Source organism: Sciurus vulgaris (assembly GCF_902686455.1).
Source record: "Sciurus vulgaris genome assembly, chromosome: 4".
Taxonomy (NCBI): domain Eukaryota; kingdom Metazoa; phylum Chordata; class Mammalia; order Rodentia; family Sciuridae; genus Sciurus; species Sciurus vulgaris.
In genome coordinates this window covers 172359763-172385427 of record NC_136464.1, presented here as the reverse complement: position 1 = coordinate 172385427, position 25665 = coordinate 172359763, and the positions used below count along the sequence as shown (strand labels likewise).

Below are 25665 nucleotides of genomic sequence, written 5' to 3'. Positions count from 1 at the left end.
CCGCAGGTTTCAGTGTTACCAATACAAACAAATCTCATTTTACTCCTGTAGGAAAGCAAGTGGACAGCTCGGGTTCAAGCTCTCCATCAGGAACACAAGAAAGAGAAGAGCCGGGTAAGATCAAGAAACCAGGGCCTCTAAGTGGGTCTCATTTGTTTGTTTGTATCTGGTCCAGTGCTGGAGATAGAACTCAGGGCCTTGCACATGCTAGGCAAATGCTCTATCACTGAACCACACCCCCAACCCCAAATGGACCATTTTTGGAAAGAATAGGTACTTCTTTCTAAGAAGGTAATATTCATCCACTTGCACAGAAATGAGTAACAAAATTAAAATTACTTATAATCCTAATACCAGGGATAACCACAGCTACTAATTTATTATAACTTCTTTACATTCTTCTTAAGTATAGACCCCCATATATACTAAAGTCAAACTAAAGCAAAGCAAACAAGAATTTTTTAAAAAGACATTTTATAAAATAGAACTTTTATAAAGTAGAACTTCAGTGGGAGGAACTTCAGTGGGAAAGGTAGTTGTGTCTAACTTAAAAATTATATCATTGCTCAAAAAGGAAATAGGAACCATGATTTTTCCTGTTCTGTTTGTGATACCAGTTAGTCATGTGTATAACCCATAGTGTTCACATTCATGTGAACATGTTCACATGCACTCATACAATGGTCTTTATAGTCTGAAAATTGTAAGAGCAATTGCCATGATTTAATTTAGGAGATGTTCAGGAGATATTTCCTAAGCATCTTCTACAGAATGCACTTCATAGGGCTGAAAGAGGTAGGAAACCATCTCTGCCCTCAGGAATTACTACTTGGCTGTAGTACAGCAGGAAGTGAGGGTACAAAGAGCTGAAGGATCCTGAGGAGATGGATGTAGAGAGCCCTAGGGATTGATCGGTTGCTAATGTGGGGATGGTGCTGCCTTGTGGGCAGTGCCCTGGTATTCTCCCTTCTGAGCTCCAGGTAAGCAGCTGGTTAGTACTGATGTGTCCACAGACTTCTTAGATGCAACAGGTCTCAATGAACTTCTTGGGCTTGTACCCTAGTCCCCCCCAGACTAACAACTGTTCTTTCTCTCTGCCTCAGTCCCCAGTTGCAGACCATCAGCAGGCCCTGATGTGTGTCTTGCCTCCCTGTTCATAGCTTCTTCCTTTAACTCAATCTCCATCATTCCTAGAGCCCCAAAACTGGTCTCCCCAGTTCCAACTTTCCCCTTTCTTCATATGCTCCTCATAGAGCAGGCAAAATAATCTGGCTACTGGCCACCACTGTAGCTTTATCCTGGTTGCTTCTTTCTTTAAACCTGTTCTTTCTAGCTCTGATAATCTGATAATTTCTAGAACATTCTGGTCTTTTCCTAACACATGGGAAGTCCCTCCACCTGCTCTTCACCTGGCTGGTACCTTTCCCTTCAGATTTGTTTTTTGTTCTTTTTGGCAAATTACTACAAATTCAGCAGTCTGAAATGACCCATTTATCATCTCTCAATTTCCATGGCAGAAGAGACGAGGCATGATTGGTTGGGTCCACTGCTCAGGGACATTGAATGGCAACTGGGCTGTATTCTCCTCTATGGCCCATTGTGGCAACTGCTTGGTCAAAACCCTCAGCTCCTAGAGGCTGCCACTGTCTACAGCGGTTTTCAATATGGCTGTCAACCTCTTGAAGCCTGGTTGGACAGTCTCATGCTTTCATTCACCTCTCAGGAAAGACCTGGAACTTCTATTAAAGGATTCCCTAAGTAAAACAGGCCTGCACAGGAAAGTCTTCCTTTTCTTTAACTTGACGTCAGCAGATTGAGATTTTTAACTGCATCTGCAAATAACCTTCATCTCTGCTGTTTTGTTAGAAGCACAAAGTCAGTTCCATCCAACCCAAGGGACAGGGATCAGTCAAAGCATGTATAGCCTTGAGGGCCCTGTTTGAATCCTGCCTGCCACACCCTCCTTGGCCTCCATGTTCAGGTCACCTGATGTCACTTCACTCCATGATAGATCCTTCCCTTGGTTATTGTCTTGACTTCACAAATGAAATTCTGATCACTATTTTAAATGTTTTTTTTTTTAATTAACTTGTTTATTGTCTGTCTCTTCTTACTCTGAGCAAACAATTCTATCTACTAAGCTCTCCCTTGTCTTCCCAACATCCACTAATGTGCTCAAAATGTGGACGGCGCTCACTCAGTACTTGCTGAAGGAAGGCTGTAGCTGGATGCCTACAAAGGGGATCATGCAGCCCTGTTTCTGTAGATGGACAGATGCTAATTGTAGGGTTCAGAAGAGCTGGGTCAAAGATGTCGCCTGTAAGTGTGGTCGCTGCTGTGGGGAGGACACAAGGCTGGCTTTCAGACCTGTGCCCAGGGAGGCATTGCTCCTGGCAGTGACCATGTGGTCAGGATGACGGGGCCGACCTGCAGCTTTCATCTGTGGACCTCAACAGCAGTGGATGACAGTCATTCTGCACCATGCATGGATCCATTGTGCAAACAGCATCCTCTGTTGTCCCTCTGTGTTACACGGAAATACAAGTGGCCGTTGTCATAGGTCCTGTGGTGGTGTGCTGGAGCTGGCCCACACCGGCTTGCTCACAAGTGTGCACATCTTCTTGATCAGGGTTGTTTTTGTTTGTGTTTTGAGAGTTGGTTGACCAGCACCACATTGGAAAATAGATTGGTGTTTATGGTTACCACATATTTAATCCAGCATCCTCTGAAGTTGGTGCTGTTGTTACCCATTTTACAGATGAGGAAATGGATGGTTACAAAGGCACTGCCTTGCCCAACTTTGCTGGTCTCTGAATCCAGGACTTGTGTACTCCAGGGCCTGTGCTGCAGCTCCATACATTCTGGCTCACCTGCCATGCTTCAGGGACTTAACCAATGGGGACAGAACAGGCAGGGGTGTGGGGAGTGGTTGTAAGGAAAAGGATGTGTCCTCCACAGTGCTGAGGTCACAGTTCCTAACCAAGGGTGCCCTTCAGAGCAACCTAAGAATCTTCTAAAACACCCATGTCTGGCTCCACTCATTAGACTCTGGTTAAGTAGGTAAGTCTCGGAGTGTGTACTTCAGAAAACAATAAAACTCAAACAACCCAGGCTATTCTGTTTTGGATAATTAAAGTTCATATTCTTTAAGATACCACTGATATTTAGGGACCAGTCAATTCAGGTTTCCTTGTGAGTAGAGGGGCATTTTTAAATCCTTGCTCATTTTGAGCCTGCTGTGTTCCAGGCAGTTGTGAGACTCGGTGGCCTTCAGCCTGGGCTGCCTGTGAGCTGCAGGTTCAACCTCTTTCTCACTGCAAGCTGTGATAGGCTGTTGGCGCGGGAAGGGAGGCCAGACCTTCCCTGGCTCCGAGAGAGGTGTGTGGCCTCAGGGCCGCCAGGCTGCGCTGTCTCCTATCTTCTGGTCCGGCTGTTCAGAAGTTGTTTCTCTTCCTTCTCTTTTAAACCCTGACAAAGAGGCAAATTCAATCAGGTTCAACAATCTCAGCCTGAGACCTGACTATTAATTATTCCACATGATTGGTGCCTCCTGTTCTCACAATGCACATATTGTGTTTCTCTGTTTTGGGGAAGTTGCCTTTGCCAGCTTTTTATTGCTTTACCTAGATTCTTGGCAGTCTTTTTTTCTAAATAACAGTGGTGAGAGTTCAAAGGCAGTCACAGATAAGTGAGGGCATACACTTTTGACCTAGTAGGAGACACCTGAAAGCCTGAGAGGTTGCAGAATGATCCTGCCATGAAAGGGAAGGAGGATGGGGTGATGCACAGAGCGAGGGAGAAAAGTACAGCGCTCAGAATAGTAGCTCACGGAAAAAGGGCTCCCAGGGGCCACATGCTTCTTGAAATAGCATCTGACTCAGCCTCTCCACATTCCTCCATCAGTCCATTCTAGTCCATTCTCAATTCCAGAATCAAAATGATATCATCCTTTGGTTTCTCCTGCATGCCCTTGCTTCTTGGGGCTTAGAACGACTCCCCAAATTGTTGATCTAGGTCCAAGATCCTAAACCTTCACCCAGAGCTCTGACCATTTTCATTGGCTTTTCTTCTTGATTTCTAGCTCAGCCTTTCCCAGACTGCTTTTGGGGGTGCACTACCAGGGGTCTATAAAAGCACAGTGAAAGTGAAAGTCCCTGATGGTGTCCTCCTTGGAGGAATTCTTAGGAGCCATTAGGATATGAAAGGTTCTTTTCCAGCTTCCCTCAGAAAATCTTCCCGGCATGCTTTGTGTGTTTGTCCAGGCTCAGAGGAGCACAGAACATGTCAGGGGTGAGACCGTACCCTGTAGGGACGGAGAGCATTGACCCTGGAGCCAGACCTGGAAGTTCAAGGTTTGGGCTCCGCCCCCTCCTGCTGTCTGAATCTGGGCCAGTTCTTCTACTTCTTGGCTTCAAATTTCCCCATTTGTACAAGGAGGCCAGAACACACATCTGTAACATTGTGGTGTGAGAGAAGCAAGATGAAGCCCTTAACATAGTGTTTAGCACATAGTGAGTGTTGATTTTTTTAAAAAGCAAGTTAGGAAATGCTGATCTGGAAGCTCTTGTATCCACAAATCAGACCCAGAAACTGCCAGTCCTATTGGTTGGCACACCCCAGCTCCATGTCTGCACCTCAGACTAGGAATATCCTCAGCCCCAGTCACCAAACTTGTTTTCACTCCTCTGCTTAAACAACTATTGAAATTGCCTTAAGACCCCTCCCCTAAATTATCAAAAAGAAATTCTTGAATTCTTTGTGCTCAGTATGATCTTCCTTGGCATCAAGTGTCTAAAGATAAACCTACTGGTACATCTTCCATCTCCTTTTCTTTCCCTCCCCTCATCCATATCTTCCTCCTTCCTTCTTTTACTCAACTCCTAACACCCACTCCCATTTCTCAGGAAGGATGATTGAGAGCATGGATTGTGTTGGTTATTAGTAGGGAATATAAGAATAATTCAGATGCACTCTGGCCCAGGAAACACCCATTTTTCTTTTTCTTTTTTTTTTTTTTAATTTTTTTTTAATTGTAAACAAATGGGATACATGTTGTTTCTCTGTTTGTACATGGCGTAAAGGCATACCATTTGTGTAATCATAAATTTACATAGAACAGTGTTGTTTGATTCATTGTTATTTTTTCCCTTCCCCCCACCCCTCCCACCCCTCTTTTCCCTCTATACAGTACTTCCTTCCTCCATACTTGCCCCCCTCCCTAACCCTAACTCTAACCCTAACACTAACCCTACCCTCCCCCCATTATGTGTCATCCTCCACTTATTAGCGATATCATTCATCCTTTGGCTTTTTGAGATTGACTTATCTCACTTAGCATGATATTCTCCAATTTCATCCATTTGCCTGCAAATGCCATAATTTTATCATTCTTTATGGCTGAGTAATATTCCATTGTATATATATACCACAGTTTCTTTATCCACTCATCAATTGAAGGGCATCTAGGTTGGTTCCACAGTCTGGCTATTGTGAATTGAGCAGCTATGAACATTGATGTGGCTGTATCTCTGTAGTATGCTGATTTTAAGTCCTTTGGGTATAGGCCAAGGAGTGGGATAGCTGGGTCAAATGGAGGGTCCATTCCAAGTTTTCTAAGGAATCTCCACACTGCTTTCCAGAGTGGCTGCACTAATTTGTAGCCCCACCAGCAATGTATGAGTGTACCTTTCTCCCCACATCCTCGCCAACACCTGTTGTTGCTCATATTCTTCATGGAAACACCCATTTTTAAGCTGGGATGACACATGGGGACTTGGGGAGGGTGGGCAGTGCTCTGGGAAAGAAGCCTTCTCCTTGTCCCTGTGCCTCTATCTGCTCTTTTATGTTCTATGCTTAAGTTGGCTTAGCTGCTCCCATTATCAGTTCTGTCTGCCTAGGATCTTTTCTCTGGGAGAAGATAAAGCACTTGGTGTGCAGTGCTGGAAGATTTATTCAGTGACTTGATGTGCACAGATAGGCAGGCCAGCTACAAGCCAAGGGTGCACATTACAACTATGGGAAGAAGACTATATATAAGCAGCTTGCAGACGGATGCCCTTCTTAATTTTTCTTTTCAGCTACTGTCACATATAGAGAAACTCCGAACCTCCATGATAGATGATCTAAATACAAGTAATGTTTTCTACAAGAAAAGAATAGAAGAGCTAGGCCAGAGACTCCAGGAGCAGAATGAGCTGATTATCACTCAGAGGCAGCAGGTATGTGGCGATAACCTGGAATCAGGCTTCTTCAAGCAACATGATTTACCCTAAGAACATGAGTTTTTAGTTTAGAGCATTTTTAAGTTGTATATGGTAATTAAGATGGAATATTTTCTCCTTATGATTGCTTGTAACACAGTATAAAAGATTTTAAAGATATTTAAAATCACTGTAGAGCAGATTTATTCAGTTAGAATTCAGAATCAGTTTGAAGGTAGATAAGCATTTCTTTTGGTAATTACTTCAAAAAGCAACCAGATCCAAATATGCTATTTTGATAACATTTTTGTCTTGGTGCTTTTAATAAAGGTTTATGTGCCCTGTGTCTTTGGATGATTTAGCAAAAAGTTAATGTACTAACAACCACATCTATGCATTATCCCATCTGTCCCTATCAAGTTTCAAACATGCATCACCGGAAGACTATTTTTCTTTGCAGATTAAAGAGTTTACCAGTAAACCATTAAGCAGTGTCAGTGAACCCAAAGGTGAGTAAACAGGATCCCAGTGCTACAGGTGAGGTGGCCTTCCTGTGCTTTGGGCACCAGTGCATGTGGGCCCTGCTGGGTCGTGGGTGCTGAGGTGGCATTCTTCTTGCTGTTTGGGATATCTGTCTTCTTATGTTCATGGGAGATCTGTTAGCACAACCCTGAAAGTTGAAGAATTTTAGAAATCTAAACTTTCATTGAATGGTTTCACTTTTTTTAAATCAGAATACAATTATGCATATAATAACCTGCTCAGTAACCATTGTATACCATAGGACAAAGTTGTGATTGAAAGCACAGAGTCTGGAGGTGGTTTGAGTTCAACTCCATGTCTGACACTTTGTAGCTGTGTGCTTCTCTGCTTGGTTTCCTCAGTGATAATGTGGAATATTAATAATGACCATACCATAGCTATTATGATTAAATGGGATAGCACATGTGAGCATGTGTGAGTGCACCTGTTGCACTCCTCAGTGCTAACTGTTAGGATTGATATTGAACACCCAATTATTCTCAAATACTCTAAAGCCTTGCTGCATTATTCCCAATTGTGGCAGTTTGGGGTTAAAGGTTGGTTCTAAACCTGGTTGGGGTTTATATCACAGTGTAGCAATAACAGCCCATACATCTCATCTCAGCCTAGAGTTAGACCAGAAGGGAGACTGGAGCCCTGAGTGTAGGGTCTGACCATGAAGCCTAAAAACTTGCTTTCTGCCTCGTCTCCTTCCCCAAGATTCCAGTTCTGCTCCCTGCATATCTAGGGTTGTTAAGGTATCTTTGCCTCCCTGAGGGACACCAGTTGGGGTTTGGTACTGTGGTGTATTAGTGGGGCTTCCTTCCCTCTTGTTTTAAGATAAAGGGTTGAAGGGGAAAAGGTTATGGTTTCCTATAACTTCTCTTAAAAGTAAGAGCTCAGGTAGTGAGGGATACCCACATAATTGCTTAGATATCATAACTGTTTGAAAGTAATTCTAGAGAAAATATCACTTTTAAAACATTCATGTTAAGTATATTAATTCTATTGGGTGAGGTGTTTGATAAATTTCATTTATTGTTCGCCTGGGGAGGAAAAACTAGTTAAGGGCTCCCAGAATTTATTCCCTCACGTGTGATTTTTGTTACTAACCGGTATTTTTTTTTTTTTTTTTTTTTTTTTTTTTTTTTTTTTTTTTTTGGTCATTTCAGGGAATTCTTTAACTTGGCAAACTTTTGAATCTAAGCCAGTTGCCCCAGCTGTACCTAGTAAGTTTCTCTAATGGCCCAGATCTCTAAAATACCTCTAAAATGCTATCAAAATATAACTTTTACTTGTTATTTGTAGAGAATTTTCTTTGAAAACAGTGCATTTGGAGATTACCTAATGATTTCTTTTGATTCTTGGCTTTGACCTCATTCTGAAATCCAAGATGTAAATGTCATGTCATTTTGGTGAGGATTTTGGTTAGTTATACCATTATTTTGTAATTTGTCTTATAAAGGAATGATTAAAACTCCTTGGCATCACTGTGGATTTCCCACAGTGATCTGTTCTGTGACTGTGACTATGTGACCATGTGTGGTGCCCGCCACCTTTTGGTGTGGCCAAGACTCTCACTGCTGCCCCCTTTGAACAGGTGTCCTCTGGTCCTCACTTGTGGTCAGCATGGCCATCTGGTCTGTCTCCTGGAACTCTCAAAATTCGGCAGTACACCAAAAAGATAAAATCTTGAAATTTAGAACAAACTTTTTAAAAAATAATGTTAAATAGTTTAAATATTTTTATTTCTGTTTAGGAAATTAAGGGGGGAAAAAAGAGCTACAGGTGGAGGAAGTAAGGGAGCAGATGATATGGGCAAGAAGACAGGGGTCTGGTACACTGGAGGGGCCAGGAACGAGACTGGCACTGCGCCCTCCTAGGCCCAGGACTCTCGAGGGCTGCATCTTGACCAGAGAATATTAATGAGTAGGTTTTGAAAGTTGGTACGATTGAGTGGAAAATACAAATGGCTTCAACCACTCAGTTTTCTCAGGCTTATCTTGAAGCCGAAGAGGTTGGGAGGTGGGGGGAGGAGGAAGGCCTAGTGCCAAGAGTAGGGCTGGGGAGAGGAAAACCAGACTTGTCTCTTAGTGAATGACACACACGCACACACACTGTTCAGGAAGGATGGAAAGGTTAGAAGAGAATTATAAAGAATTTTACACTAGCTGACTAAACTCAAGCATACAAGCAGGAAAACAAAACAATGCTGTATTTAGTTTGAGTGACTTTCTCTAAATGGTGTGTTCAGACCTTCTGGGTTATACAACATGATCTACTGGGATATGGGGAACAAGTTATTAGAACTTCGTTTTATATATTCACAAACTCATCCTTTTAATTTTTTTCAAATATGTTTGTTTTAGAATATATACACTTATTGTACATGTGTAAAATATATTTAAATAAATATGTATATCAAAGAGTAATTTTTACTGATGGGGAATTTGAACAAAAGTGTGGATGCTACTGAGCTCTAGAATTGCAGAAAAAAAGAAAAAATTGGCCTGCAGAACATATATATGTAAGGATCTCTTCCTGAGTGGAGCCTTTGTGCTTCATGATAAGGAGGCAAGAGGGGCTGCTAGTCCCCAGTCCCCCTCCCAGCATGGAGGAAGACCTGAAAGCGGAGGCTCTGTTGATGGTGGGGAAGTTCTCTTTACCTAGAGAACTCTTCACTAAGAGAACACACATACTCCAAAGCTTGAGAGCAGAAAATCCAGATCATAAAGTGAAAGACAGCTTAAGAGGTATACAACAAGTAAATCAGACCTATAGCCCCCAAAAGGAAGGATTTCTAACGTCTAATGTAAGTTGGGCCTCACCAGGGTGCACTTCACCAGTCAAACCTGTGGGCCGCGCCAGTGCGCACTCGCAGTGGTTTAGACCCTAGAGAAGCATTTCAGACCTGATTTACCTTCCTCCTATCATAAGGGACTGAATTCCAATGCTAGGAAGAAGACCCAGATGTGATCAATTCAATAAGATCAGCCCTTTTGATTCTGTAAGCTGAGATAATACCTAGATCAGAAAGAGACAATGCTGTTTTTTTCTTTTCCCGTACAGGGTTAGATATTGATAATTTTGGGCTTCATGGGATAGATGATCTCTTTCCGCATCTTCTCAGCTCTGGTGTTACAGTACAAAACCAGCCACAGGCAATACTTACATGAATGAATCTGACTGTGTTTTAATAAAACTTTACTTACAAAAACAGGCAGTAGGCTACATATGCACCATAGGCTGTAGTTTGCCAAACCATGATGTAAATGATGCACATTGAAAATGGGTTTGAAGGCCATATTTCCAGAGTATCTAGCAATTCACAGATAGATAGGAGAGGAACACTTTCTCCAGTAACCATTGTTAAGACAAAAATTTATATAAGCCTTTGGAGGTAACCAAAGTCATTGCCAATATTTTTCAGGATAAGATTAGAATTAAACATCTATCTTAATAATAGAGAAAGAACTAATACACTAATAGGAAAGTTGTTTAGTGAACACACACTGCAGAATTAAAATAGTTCGGAGAGGACCCTTAGGTAAGAATTGTCAAATATTGGAAGGGAGACTGAGAAATTTAATTTTCGAGAGACATTTAAAATAGAGAGCTTTTGGTCTTCCTTGAATGGGGTATACCCCTTCTAAAGGCTGTGGCTGCGTTAATGCCTCCAGGTGGTGTCTTCTAGCCCAGTGCTTGGAGAATTTTTTTTTCTTTTTCTTTTTTATTTGTTCTTTTTAGTTACACGTGACAGTAGAATGTATTTGGACATATCATACGTACATGGAGTAAAACTTTCCATTCTTGTGGTTGTACAAGATGTGGAGTTACACTTGTCATGTATTCATATGTGAACATGGGAAAATTATATCTGATTCATTTTACTGTCTTTCCCCAGAGGGGGCCTTTCCCCCCACTCTCCCCACCAGTCTGGTGAACCTCCACTCCCTCCACCCATTGTGAGTCAGCATCTGCATATCAGAGAACATTCAGCCTTTTGGGATTGACTTATTTCACTTATCATGATAGCCTCCAGTTCCATCCATTTACTGGCAAATGCCATAATTTCATTTAAAAAAATGTTTTTTTAGTTGTAGATCGACCATTATTTATATATGGTGCTGAGAATCAAACCCAGTGCCTCACACATGCTAGGCAAGCACTCTGCTGCTTAGCCACAACCCCATTCCAATTTCAGATTTCTTTATGACTAATATTCCATTGCATATATGTGTATTTTCTTTATCCATTCATCTGTTAAAGGGCACCTAGCTTGGTTCCATAATTTAGCTATTATGAATAGAGCTGCTGTGAACATTGATGTGGCTGCATCACCACAGTATGCCGATTTTAAGTCCTTTGGGTATAAACCGAGGAGTGGGATAGCTGGGTCAAATGATAGTTCCTTTCCAGGTTTTCTGAGGAATTGGAGGATTTTTTAAATTGGCTTATTGTACCTGAATATTCATTACAGATTGTTCTGATAGCCGCAAACTGAAAGCAGCCTAAATCTCCATCAGCTAATGAATAAATAAAATTTTGGTATATCCATATAATGGAATGTCAAAAGGCCATAAAAGTTCATGCTAATATTGACACATGCTACATGGATGAACCTGAAAACATGATGCTAAGTTAAAGAAGCTAGACACAAAAGACTATTGTATGACTCCATGTACAGGAATTGTCCAGAAAGGTCAATTTTTGCCAGAGGCTGGGGATGAGGGTAGAAATGATTTATGAGGGTCAACGGATACAGGTATTTGGTGGTGAGGTGATGAAAACGTTCTAAAATGAGATGGTGATTATGATTGCACAGCCCTGTGGATATACTAGAAGCCACTGAACTGTGTATTGCAAAAAAGAGGGGTTAAATCTCGATAAATCTGTATTAAAAATTAGTTTGTGCAATGTCTGTCACTTGAAACACTTGTCCCTTGTGGTCTTGTGTGTGTCTTAACTGGTTTCAGAAGAATTTAATCATCGTCATGTTCAGGTGGTTATGCTATGATTATGAAGCCAGTGAGCTTTCTTCTTATCCCGTTTCAGTGAATGCCTCAGCCTGTCAGACTTCGGAAGCTAAGTCAAGTCTAACAACAGCACATGGTAAGTCTCAGCATTTTATGTGTGGTTTCCACCGTGAGTTAGTAACTTATTAACCCAATGTGCCAGGGAGGCGGAAATTATGCAGAACATTTTTGGGATTACAGAACAGTTCTGCAGGCTTCGTATGTCATGTTATTGCAAACTGATCATACCTAGCATAAAGTATTATGTGTGTTGCCGGACTTGCAAAAGCAATTTTAACTTTGGAACTTTGACTATTTATGATTTTTGCAGAAAGTAGCAGGTATTGAGTAAGAGTGAGGGTGACTTGGTCCTAGAGCAGCCAACCAGCAATGCCACAGGGCATATGTGATTGTTTTTATAACTTTCAGTGTGGCAGCAACTCACCTTTTTTAAACCAGCAGTTTCAGCAATTGGTTAGGAAAATCTAGAAAAGACATGTGATAGAAATCAAAGGAAATGAGTGAGATGAAATTTCATTGGATGGAATTATTGCCAGGATTCATTTCTTGGATCAGGCCCAAAGAGTGCTAATTGTTACTAATAGGATCAGTAGATGGGGCAAATATTTGTAGCTAAATTTCACTTTTTATACCATTAAGGTGCTTACAGTTTTCAGAGTATGTTCTCTATCTAGTATGTTTCTTTCCTATGACTGACTGACTCTGTATCACAAATGAATCAAAATGGAAGGACTGTCTTTTTCCTGTCTTACCTACATATTGCTCTAAATCTAATGATTACTTCACTGTACTTTGGGTTTTGGCCTTTTAAAAGATGAGATTTAAATCTATGATCTAACTGGGATTTTTGTCTTAATAAATATTCCAGTTCAAATGTATTGGTCCTTAGTAATGATCCTTTTTACCCATGACTCACACATGGAGTATGTATTGATTTCACCTGATTTTTTCCTAAGATCATTTCAGGTGGATCTGTTATCTCGATCATGGTATGTAATGTATAAATTCTCCAGATATTAGATCACATTATGTAAAAGTGTTTAGAACATGTAGATATTTTCCTTTGGATTGGTAGTGGATAAAATGCATGTTGGACATAAAATAAATTTGCTTTAATATTGAATGTACAAGAGAGTTATCTCTGGCATTCATTTTCTGTTCATATTATTTTATGTTAGGCCTACAGTTTCTCTGTTGCCACTTTTTTCAGGGTGGATTTTGGAAAGGCATGACTGCCATTTCTCTTTGGAACTTAGTGTGCTTTAGACCCTTACTCTTTTTTTCTTGTTATTGTTGGCCTTCTGAGTGGCATTATACAGGGTCCATATGTTCTTTGTTGCTCAGTAAAGGGCACATGGAAAAAGTATGTTAAACTGTCTGGGGTTTATTGAAGGGTCCTGAGGAGTCTATCAGTTCTAAAGCACATACGTGCTCTGTGTGGACCATACCTTGATTGACCCTAGGCTGCACTAATCAGTCATTGCTTCTTCTGGCATCTGCTGGAATTGAATCACTGGTTTTAAGTGCTACCAGTCCTGGCAAGGGGCCACAATCCTTGGCTTGGGATCAAAGTGGATTTGTGAGCATCTCAATTGGTGGGAAATAGGAGGTGACTTGGCCAGGGCCCAGTGACATCCCCCACTGGGGCACCGAGGCTTTCCCAATGCGGGCAGGGGGAGGTAATTCATGTATTGCATAACATTAATTAGCCCATTTACCCTCCATCTTTTGTTCCATCTTGAACATTGAGGAGTTTCTTCACCATGAAAAATGTCATGATTACTAACCATCTTAGAATGGATCCTGGGAACAGGCTCCATGGTGGAGGTTTACCCGATGGAGACAGGATTGGGTGAGGGGATATGGAGCCCATATGCCGCAGCAGTGGAGACCTGAGTGATCCCGCTGTAGAGCTGGGACGGGTGCTCCAGAATGGGCCTGCGCTGAGGTAAGAGGATGGCAAGTGACTTGTGCCCCTGCACTGATCTGTCACCAGACACCAGCTGCCTTGAGGAGAGGGTAGGCTGCTTTCTCCAGCTGAGGGTGATTCATGTAAGAGACCCACTGCAGTCTGCCATGAGCCAATGGTGCCAGGGTTAGGTGTCCTGTAGGGGGAGTCTAAATGAAAATGCAAACTTTGCAAATTCCCCTGCTTTCTAATTTGCTACACAAGCTGAACAATATGGGCAGTAAGTTCTGATTCTAAGGCAGTCAATAGGGTGAAACGTGAATTCTGGAGAAAAATATCATGTACGATTGCCATTTATTACTGTTTTTACTGGGGAAAAAGTCTCAAATTTTTATATATATTTTTTAACCACTGGAGACACATTGCTTATGGAGTTGTAATTAATTGTGGTATTACAATGCCCAGAAAATAAAGTATACTTTGTTTTTAAATCGACCCATATACCAGTTGCTTAGATTGGCTTGATAATGTGGGCCCTTTTTAGAGTGACCAGGCAAAATGTACCTCTTCTTTTAGCAGTGAGGATAATCACTTTTTCCAAAGGCTATTGGCACCTGCTAGGTGTTACCTACATGTAAAGGTCTCCTTTAATTTGGTGTATAGATTATAGGGGGTTTATATGTGCCCAACTTTTGTGGTATAGCTAGAACAAGGGCCACAAAAACAAGTTAAAGATGGGAAAGCTGACCTAAGCCTTTAAGTATCTCATAAATGATTTTCAAAGGCATGAAGCATTTTTATTAGACTTTACAGTTACTGTCATAGTTTTCTCTCGGTAAATTGTTTACATCTTGAGATACTGAAACCTAACACAACACTTTGGTTCAAGCAATAGTTTGTTGTCCAATATGTGACAGGTAGAATATTCTAGAGCTCTGGTGGCCTGTGACTCTTATTGGGAAGAAAGATGGCTTCCTGAGAACCATTGGCCCAAACAGTGTTGCAGAAACAGCACCACTGAAGGGAATTCTCATTTGAGCAGGATTGGATCCTCTAAATGATGATGGGTCTGATCCCTGCCGGGTGAGGTGATATGGTTGTGTGTAATTATAAGGGGAAGTACTTGCATGTGGCTGATCTCCTAGATGGACAAAAGGATCATTAATGAGCCCCCCCCCCTTATAGAAGAGTTTAACACGTCACTTTATAAGGATGCATTTTCTCCAGCAATGTCCCGTGCCATTCCTGCCTTCCTTCCCATCACAGACCAGTGAGCAATGACAGATAGTTATGGGCTGTCCCTCTGTGCAAGCCTAAGGCTAGGCACAACAGAGATACAGATATGCATGCATCAGAAACAGGCCACCCCCAGGCACTTACAGTATATTAAGGAGACCAAATGCTCATAATTATGGTACCAGGTGAGAACCATTGGTAAAACTAAATGGGTGCCCAGGCACGGAAGAGATTTTCTTCATGTGGGGAACCCTGGAAAGTCTTCCTGACATTTGGTCATTTGAATTGTGAATTTGAACGTGAACATGTTGGGATGGCATCCTAGACAGGGAAAACAGTAGGTGGGAAAGGTAGCAGGAAAGCTCTAGATGTAACAGAGGTGCAGAGTAAGTTACTTGGCCAAGCAGAGAATGCAGAAGAGACTTGAGGGAAATCAGGTTGTTTGAGACTCTCATGGTGGCCTGCAGCTGTCCAGGTGGTTCTTTGGGGAGTGTGTGTCTGCTGAATGTGCCTGAGGTTGGGCATACAGAACTGGGGAGCTGGGCTATGGGAAGCTGGGCCTGACCAGAGCATGATCAGAGAATCAGACCAGCTTGGGATGTGACCCAAGGTCATCAGATCTTGGATGTGACCTTCCTCCTCTAGGAATCAGGGCCAGTGATGAGACTAGAGAGAGTGAACATAGCAGCCATTTTTTGTTTTGCTTTGTTTTGTTTTTAGATGTTGATAGACCTTTATTTTATTCATTTATTTATATATGGTACTGAGAATTGAACCTAGTGCCTCACACATGCTAGGCAAGTGCTCCACCACTGAGCCACAACCTCAGCCCCAACATAGCATCAGTTTAGTGGAACTGGCAAAAAAGGCAAAGCCAAATATTGGGGGCCAGGGCAAGGGAGTGGTCAGAGTGTGGTGAGCTCTGAAAATGGCTGGAGAGCGGTGCCATTTGGAGAAGTCAGGGAGATGCATGGAGTGAGCACCAGCTAGGAGGCATTGTAGCTGCATGGCTGAGACTGAACTTGGTAAACAGAGTCTAGATTCACAGCCATTTTGTTAAACTGTGGGCTTAGGTTTACTTGCTTGCCAGTAATAGTAATGGCTCTCAGAGGATCGAATGAGGCATGAGCTACCAAGTCAGCACTGGATAAATGGTAGTTTCTAACGGAAGGATGAGGAAGTCCAGCCAGAAGTAAGCCAGTGGAACAAAGGGCAGGACTAGAAGTCTGGGACCCATTCTTCTGGGGGTAATAGTAGGAAACTGATAGAAGAAAAAGCCTTCTAAGTATTTCAGCTCTCAACGTGGAGGTCTCAGCTTAGGACAGGAACTGAGGCAATCAGAGACAGACCAGTGGCTTGCACAGCATCAGAATGACAGCCCTTCCTCCCTGACAGGAACCTGGGCCCATTTGACTTGGGAGCTGGGTTTTGGTCACCGTCACATCCCCAGCCCTATTGTAGCAATCTAACATTCTTCCAGAGCTACCCCTGGCACCACAGAAGGGAACAGTTTATCCTGTCCCTAGAGAAACAAGTCATAGGAGTGTCCTACTAATGTGATGACAGTAAAGATTTTGTGAAGATTTTTACCCAGATTTTCCTCAACTAATTTTTGTCATTTTCATGACGTACAGTAAAATATAGACTATGTGATTTTTTAAAAACTGAAGTTAGTTGTCCTCTGTAAAACTCTGTTCTCAGCTATTCAAACTCATAAAGTAGCCTGTTTGCACAATTTTAATATCTAGATGCTGAATAACAAATTTGAAAGACACATTACTGGTGTTCAGCAAGTATGGCTCCCAGATGAAATTAAATGTACGATCCTTCAAGGGGCTGTGTCTGTGTTTCAGAATCACATTATCTCCTGTTTAGTAGGAGACCGTGTTCCAAACGTTCGTTTGAATGTGGTTTAAAGGGGCTGGGGTTGTGGCTCAATGGTAGGGTACTTGCCTAGCACATGTGAGGCACTGGGTTTGATCCTCAGCAACACATACAAAAAATAAACAAAACAGAGTTTAAATATATATATATATATATATATATATATATATATATATATATTTTTTTTTTTTTTTTTTTTTTTACGTAGTTTAAAATGCATTTCTTCCATACTGCCAATGTTAGGTATGTTGACTGGGTTGCTGGCAAAGCTATAGGAGCCCATTTATATATACCTAAATCTACCTTTCTGTCTGTCCATCCATTCATATATCCATCCACCCATCTGAAATAAGAGTACCAGAAAAACATTTAAATAAATTCAAAATCAAAACCTCCAAGTAGGAGGATTAGATCTGTGATATCTTAGATTCATGCCTAACCACCTGGGCAGCACTCAGTAACTGTTGGTCATTGTCCTCTGACCCATGCCCTCTCTGGTGCTTGGGGTCGAATGAAATGACCTTCCCTTGCGGATGAAGGTGGAACGCTAGATGGGGAGGAGGTCTGTGTCAAGCTGAAGGCAAGGGAGCCATGCACCACATAAGCCAGACTGTCCCGCACTGTACACCTTTGGCCAAAACCTGACCTTGCCCATGAAGGAGAGGTCTCTCCATTTCTAGGGTGGGGCACCCGCTGCTGGCAGGTTTCTTTGAGTATGCTTGCAGCATTCCCCTAGGAAAAGTAACCCAGAGAGCTGACCTCCCCAACTGCAATTGAAATACTGGTGAGATTGGGAGCAGCCTTTCTTAACCTGCCCAGCCAGTGAAATATTTTCATTCATTTTCTTTTATTTCTAAACTTTCATGTGTGTGTGTGTATATATATTTATTGTTGTTGTTATAGATGGACACAATATCTTTTATTTATTTATTTATTTATTTATTTTTATGTGGTGCTGAGGATTGAACCCAGTACTCTACACGTGCAAGGCAAGCGCTCTACCTCTGAGCTACAGCCCCAGCTATTTCTAAATTTTCTATTCAGATATCTAAAACATTTTATAAATAATCAAACATTATTTATAAATCAAACATTTTATAAATAATCAAGAGCTTTTTGCATTTTTACCCTTTTGTCTTCAAAAGGCACCAGCTTTATGAGTGAGAAACTTTATTTCAAAATAAAATTTCCTTAGGGTGGAGTTAATGGAAGATACACAGAAATAGAAGATGCCATGAAAAAGTGACCAGTTTTAACTGACTTGATATTTTTTCCCAGTAAATTCTTGGCATTTAGGCATGACTAAAACATCATGGAATTCTATCTTTTGAAATGGTTTGAAAGGAAACTAATGTGACTGCTGTTGTCCTATTTGTACTATTCTTGTTTTTCCTTATTAATAGAACAGGCATATTCGTCGCACATACTGGAACCCATAGAAGAACTTTCAGAAGAAGAAAAAGGTAACCAAGGACTTGATCAGGGTTTATCTGCATAGATTGTATGTATGTACTAAAACCCAAGCCTTGAGGATATGTGCCGGTGGTTTATATTTGCATGAACATCCTAATTTCTAACTGTATCAAAATCAGGAAGGACATTTAGGTTGGAATTATATCTTCAACTTACATATGGTATGCTGTTACCGTATTCTCCCAATGTTCTATTATATTTAACCCTGCTCTGCAAGGGGAAAATCTTATGCAAACAGATGAATAAGAAGTTTCCTGTGTTGGGAACTTGGAAATAAAAATTTAGGTCTTTATTTCAATACAGATATTTTCTGAACAGATGACAAGCTGACACACATGCTGTACACCAGATGATAATAAAATATTTGTGCCAGAGTGATAATTTCTGATACCATGAATCTGAAGTGACTGGATGAAGTACCCATTTCCAAATTATTTTAAATATCAAAACAAGCATATTATCTAAATTCTGGATGTAGAATATTTATGTGTAAAATAATATCTTCTTGGTAGAATTTGGGAGCTATCACAGGTTTGGGAAGATAATTAAAATTACTACTGCTTACTCAAATTTATTTGGCAGTTGTCAAAATTATTTTCTATGAATTAATTTTTGAAGCTCATGAAAAATTGTGTGAATTACACTATTTTCTTAATGTTAGACTTGTAGATCCTGAAAACTATGTTGAATCAGTTTATCATAATTTTTTTCCTTATTAACAATACTTTACCAAATATCACTTCTTTAGGAGAAAGCAAGTTGATAACACATATACAGGTTCTGGTTTATCATTTTTTGTTCAGGAAGAAAAGTTAAATTGTATATTCTAATATAGATAAATTCAGTATTGCTTATTAACTCTTATGTTCTCTAGGATTTTATAAAAATAACAAGGCTACACACAATCTAAACACTAAATTGGGTGTATTCATAAAATCCACATAATGTGTATTTTCAGGTCTTTGTCGTGCCATGTTAATCATCAGTTCTTTTTAAAAGTATTTTAATGGCATTTGTTTACATTGCTTCTGTGTGTCTTTGCAATTTGTCTTGACTTGCTATATGTTAGAATGGTTTAGGATTTTATATCTTCCTAAGTAATGGCTCACAGTTGGCACTTATTTTGAAAAGCATTATTTTAGTTGCTTCAATTCTTTAAAATTTCTTTGTCATTGCTGTTAGTGTTTAAAAACCTGATTAGATACAGTAGATATCTACTACAGTGTAGATACAGTAAATTGTAATAAAGCCATACAAAGTTGTTGAGGGGATTTGTGGATATTCTAATGAGCATAAATTTGAAATATACTGTCGCCTTCTTAGGGGATGCTTGCCTTGTTGCATTGTCAGAGAAAGAAGGGGGTTGTCAATAGCAATTATTTTGAGCAGCCTCAGGATGGCCACAGTCCAGATGTTGAAGGGGAAGCCTGCAAGGCTAAATTCATTCCAGAGACTGAGATTTGAGCTACACTATTGGAAACAATTTTGTAATATGTTGCAATATTTTGCATAAATATCCTAATTTCTGACATCTCTTGAAAAAATGGAAACCTTGGGGTACATGGTCCACTTGGCAACATTTAGCAAGACTGAGTAGCAGTCACTGGCTCTACAGGTGAAGAAAACAGTGCTTTAAAACATTGTCTTTAAGCAATTTTCAACCATCCTTGCTGGCTTCCTGGAAACAGGATGAACAAACCGTATCCTATTTGAGTTCTGAATAATGATGCATCATTTACTTGTAAGTAACATATTTCTTCTGTTCTACTTATGTATTGTTACATGTCCAAGACATAAAATCCCTTCTTCTCTGAAGATTTTGGGAAATGTGTCAGGAGGTTCACAGAAAGGGTCACATGATTTCAAAACCAGAACTTGGTCATATGGTTCACGCATTTAAAAACCAAGTGAGTGAGGTCTTGGAGAGGAATTGGTTTCTCCACCAGCACCCGGATGGTTCTCGACTTGCAGCTCCAGGTTCCACCCCTGGCACCATCTTGCCTAGGTCTTAGAGTTCTTCTGCCCCATACAAGTTTCAGATCGTTGCTCACCAATATCATCACTGGTCATTATCATGTGATTGGCAATCATGGCAGGTTGCCATGTGGGCATCAGTGCTGCCATCACTGGTTGTTGGGGAACTGGACTGGGAAAGAGTATCATTTTTGCCACGCCCCATGTGTTCAGACACCACTCTGGTGTGAGACAGGAGAGTGCTTAGGACCTCAGAAAACACCTAAGTCCAAGTGCTGCAGAAACCAGCGATTGCATCCTTCTGGCACCTCTGTGGTGTCTGCATGCCGGCAGCAGATTAATTGCCAACAATCAGTTCCTCAGCCTGTGCAAACGTTTGCAGGTAAACACAAATGTTAGCTGGTGGAGCTAGATTTTGACAGTAGTTTGCAAAAAATGCAATGGCTGTTAATAAAAAGTAACTTAACACAAGTACATTTCTTTGTACTTGCTTTTTGACAGCTGTTTACAGGCATATTCAGCCTTGCTGTTTTGTAGGATATTGGAGTATGAAGACTAGAAAGGATCTTTAAAGGCCATTTAATTTTTCAAAAACTTGAAAAACAGGAGAGTTAGAAGGCTGCCCCAAGTTTTTGAGTTTAGTGACTGGGCTAGAACTAAAATCCAGATTTTCTGCTTTCTATAGTTTAAAGCAAAGAACAAATAAAGGCAAGTTGGTATGGCTCAGCAGGATTAGCTTGGTGGCCTTTGGGGAAGTCTGGTCTCCTTGTGAAAAATAAGGAAGTTTGTTGCTGGATGGTAGGTAGATAAAGCCCCTTGCAACTCAGAAATTCTACATTGCACTATAATTACTTCCTTATCATGAATGATCTGTTGCATGTATGGTGTAACTAATGACATGTATGGGCTGTTGTGCATGAGCCTGGCCATCTGGTTGCGTGTTTTAAAATTTTATACTGGAGGAAATGCCGATCTCTAGAGTTTTGTCTTTTTGAGCAGTATATACTTTAACTAAAATCTCCACCTGTGTTGATTTTTTAAAGTGATTAATTCTGCATCTATCTAACTTCGTTATTTTTTCCCCTGTGCACTCTACTTTCTTTCTCTTGCTTCCATCACCAGTCTCATCCTTGAAAGAATCCCTACAAAGGGCTTCCCAGTAATTCAGGAATGGCTTCCCAAAGCAATCACCAATGTATAAATTGGGTTTGAGGACAAAGGGAAAAGTTTGTTTAATGTGCCTTACATCATTAAAATGAACTTGTCATCAGGTTTGAGGGTGACCCCAGACACATTAGCAAATGAATACAATGACTGGTAACAAAGGCTATGAGACTACAACTGAATGTCTTCCGTTGTAGACATTGCTTGACCTTTACACAGGAGGCCCGTGTCCCAGAGTAAACACAGCCCAGAGCCATGTTTTTCCTTTTACATCTGAGACACTGGCCAAAAAATTTTCTTGCAAATTGGGTCAGGTGTGTATCTATTTCAGTGACCCCAGTCTCTTTCTAGGTACCTCTTTTTTATTTTTAGCTCTAGATGGTTGCAGACTCAATAGCCAACTAGAAGCCAGAGTCAGTAACATGGTGGCTGCAGCTCAGCTATTTAGATTTTGATGATTGTTTGTTTTTAGGACAGAAGTGCTTGCTTTTTTGGGGGGACGGGGGGCGTAGGTGGTTTCAGAATATTTTTTGAAACCTTGGTGGTTAGTTGGCAGCATGAATGCTAAAAATATAAGAATTAAGATGACTTCTGACTTTTAAATCCTGTAATTATTTAATTGCAGTTTAGCAGGCTGGAATAGCAAAGTATAGAAAAGTATCTTCATGCAGAAATTTTTTTTCCTCCTATTGAATGTACAAATAGTAATTTGATGAATTTTGCTTTCAATAAAACTATACTAATTTATCAGAAATTCTTCAGTACTGGAATTGAGTGGATGTCTAGAAAACATCTTAAACAAAAGGCATTTTGTTTGAGATCTTCGGCAAATCTGAGTGCTGTAGTTACCAGAAATCCCATCTACTGAGGTGGCAGAGGCAGTGGAAGAGTTTCTCAGGGCTGGGCTGTGGCCCCATACCTAGGGATGGCTTTCGTGACCCTTGTTGGATAAAATGCCCTTGCTTGGAGATTAGACTCCAGAATGATAGTATAGTCAACACATTTCTCCCATATCTGGCTTTGGACATTCATGTGGGGTCTGAACTGCCATTCATCTCCTTAGAAAGAAAGAAAGGAAAAACTGAAGAGAATGTGGCCTGTTGTTGGTTTCTTGGGTTTTACTTATGGGTTGTTTGAAACAAAAAAAATACTTTGCTGAGACTTTTGTTAATCTCTTTTTCATTTTGGCAGCTATCTTAGGGGTATAATAATTGCCACATTTTGAAATTTTGTATGAACATAACTTCTACTAAATTTATTACTTTAACATTTTTACTTATTTAAAGAAATTGGGCTTTTTCTTTATATGATGTTATATCAATTCTAACTAAACTTAGAGATTAACTTTTCAGGAAATAGTGAAATAGTTCTGCTGATAAAACATTAAACTTCTAAATAAAAATTTTCCACTGTGCTTCTGTAGGTGTATATATATTCCTTATATTATTTAGCTTTAATTTGGTTAAGCAATTAAGAGTCTTTAAAGACAATGATGTTTTGAAGTAGACTTAAATTATTTTAGGAGCTGCAACACTTAAGCATTATTGATATGTTTTGCTGCAAGACTAAAATGTCCAAAAACCTGGAAACATCACAAATGCTTACTTGCTGTTTTAAGTGATTCTTTGCCATTTTCTGCTTGGAGATTGAATGTATTTGTTTAATTCCTTTTTAACCCATTTAAAAAACAAAAAACTTTATTTCAGGAAGGGAAAATGAACAGAAATTAAATAACAAGACACATTTAAAGAAAGCTTTGAAGACTCACCCCTCCCTCACGAAGGAGATAAGAACTGTCTTGGAGCAGAGCTTGGTGGAGAAACTGGAAACCCTAGGAATTAATGCCGTATGTTTGTTCATTTTTGGAGTACTTACGGGTTTGTTATATTTTGGTTTCTTAGTTAGGAAGAATCAAAGAAGAGAAGGCATGTCAGTTCTGTCCACATTTGGAGACCAGAGGCTAATACAACCCCTCCATGGACACCTGGGTGGCATTCCTGTGCCTGACACTTTCTTAAAACCTTAACAGATCTTACTCATTTAATCAGAGAAACAAATCTCTGAAATAAGTGACATTATTATCTCCGTTTTACAGAAATGTTATTAAGTAACCATTAATGTGGTATAACTAGTAAGAAAGATGCAAGGGTTTGTATGTGAACAAGTCACTTACGGCCTATGTTCTATTATTAACCCCCCAAATCATTGCCTATTACAAAATCAGCACTTAGTAAATACGTGCTGGATGGGTGGATGAATTGTATTTTATGGTGTTGCCAGATTGAATAATTTCATTACATCATATTACCTATAAACTCCTTTTGCTTTTTACATTTGTATTGACATATATAAAATGCACAAACCTTAAGTGAATAACAGTGGACCTATACACCTATATGTGTATGTCCCTATGTATACATGGATATACAGCATGTTTATGCATATGCAAAAGTGTAAGGCCACATAAGCATGCACACAGCACATATGTGTTCACATGTGCATTGTGCATGTGTACTTGTTTTATACATGAATTGTGTAGTGTACATGCAGTGTTCCATGTAGATATTTGTATGCAGATATATGTGTGTATACGTGACTGTATGTGTATGGGTATGAATGCATACATATTTGTATGTGCATTTGTGTATACATGTATGTGTATATAGATATATATGAAGAAACAGATGTATGTATGTGAATGTATTTGTGTTTACAGGCTTTTCTATCTGTGTTATATATGGGTTTGTATGCATGTGGGTATGTGTGTATACATGTGTATATATACATGGGTATGGTCTGTAACCAGCATCCAGATGAGGAGACGGAACATTTAAACACTGGAGAAGACTCCCTTATCTTTTCCTAATCAGTATCACCTACTCTGTAAACCAAGGTGATAGGTATTCTTAATTTTGCTTGTTCTTGCACCTCATATAGGTGGAATCCTATAGTGTTTAGTATTTTTTATCTTTTCCTTATGATTCGTCTAATTCCTCTCTTTTGTTTCAGTAGCAGTAGTTTGTTCTTTATTGTGTTGTAGTGTTCTATTATATGAATATACTGTCATTTATCTCTTGCTTTGCTGATGGACTTGTAGGCTTCCAGTTTGGGGCTCTTCTTGGCTATTAATTTTTGTACATGTCTTATGGTGAACATAAACCATTAAAATATTTCTATTTCTTGGATATATGTCTAGGAATGAAACTGCTGGGTCAAAGGGTGAGCATAAATATAGTATAATAGATACTGTCAAATCGTTTTCTAATCCATACTGTCCCTAACTGTGCACAGGAGCTTAGTTGCTCCACATCTTTCACCTACTCTTAGATCTACCACCCCATTTCATTTCCACAAAGTCTTTTAGGTGAGTTTTGACCACACTTAGGGTGGTGGAGTCAAGGACATGCGTGGAAAGTCTGTAGCTCCTATGCAAATTGTTTCTGGAAACAATTTTTCATGTTGGTTGTCTGCAATATGGTTTTGGGGTTTTAATTTTAGTTGATACATTTCCTTTTATCATAAGATGAATTTTTAAAAAATCTGTTTCTTCCCTAATGCTTAGAGAGGGCTTTTATTTTTTTATTTTTTTATTTTTTGGTGCTGGGAATTGAACCCAGGGCACCTCTACCAACTAAGCTATCTCTCCAGCCTGAGAGGGCTTTTAATTTGTTTTGTTTTGCTTTTCTCTTATCTGGTCTTTAAAAATTAGATTGGGAAAGAGTGATTTGGAAATCTAATTTTATTTCCAGTTGGATCAGTTGTCCCAGTATCATCTGTTGAATAATCCCTCCATTCTCCACTTATTTGAAATGACACTTTTACCAAATAGGAAATTTCTTTACATATTTGTATTTGATTTTGAACTTTCTGCAGCACCCCCCCCCCCTTTTTTCTTTTGTCAAAACCATACTGATTTAATTGAGCAACTTTGGCATGTATTTGGTATCTTATAGAGGCCATGGCTGCTTCGTTAGTCCTCTTATTACAAAAAAATTTCATGGCAGTTGTTTCATTTTTCATTTTCTAGTGAAATATCTCCTTTTCCAGACTAAGCCCTGTTGGGATTCTGATTGAAATTGCTTTAGATTTTATATATTAATTAGGAAGTATTGACACTTTTATAGCATTAGGTCCTTCCATCCAGTCACAGGGTGTAGAAGACAGACAGACATGTAGTAGGGCTCTGACGACAGACAGAGAGAAGTGAGGAAAAGTTGGTAGGGTTGATTGAATAACTGAGATCAGAGAAAATTTCTTCTTGGAAAAA

At 40.0% G+C, this 25665-nt stretch overlaps 1 protein-coding gene across 5 annotated transcripts in view; it reads left to right on the top strand.

Annotated features, from left to right (window-relative positions):
* Positions 1 to 25665, top strand: part of DZIP1 (DAZ interacting zinc finger protein 1) — a 60107-nt gene that overhangs the window by 22905 nt on the left and 11537 nt on the right. For 4 of the 5 annotated variants that reach the window (XM_079138031.1, XM_079138030.1, XM_079138032.1 and 1 more), the window contains 7 exons: positions 52 to 114; positions 6078 to 6218; positions 6661 to 6709; positions 7895 to 7951; positions 11778 to 11834; positions 18191 to 18250; positions 23105 to 23244. In XM_079138031.1, coding sequence (XP_078994157.1) covers positions 52 to 114; positions 6078 to 6218; positions 6661 to 6709; positions 7895 to 7951; positions 11778 to 11834; positions 18191 to 18250; positions 23105 to 23244 — 567 coding nt within the window. The remainder of the gene's footprint in view (positions 1 to 51; positions 115 to 6077; positions 6219 to 6660; positions 6710 to 7894; positions 7952 to 11777; positions 11835 to 18190; positions 18251 to 23104; positions 23245 to 25665) is intronic. The other variant, XM_079138033.1, reaches the window with a different exon arrangement.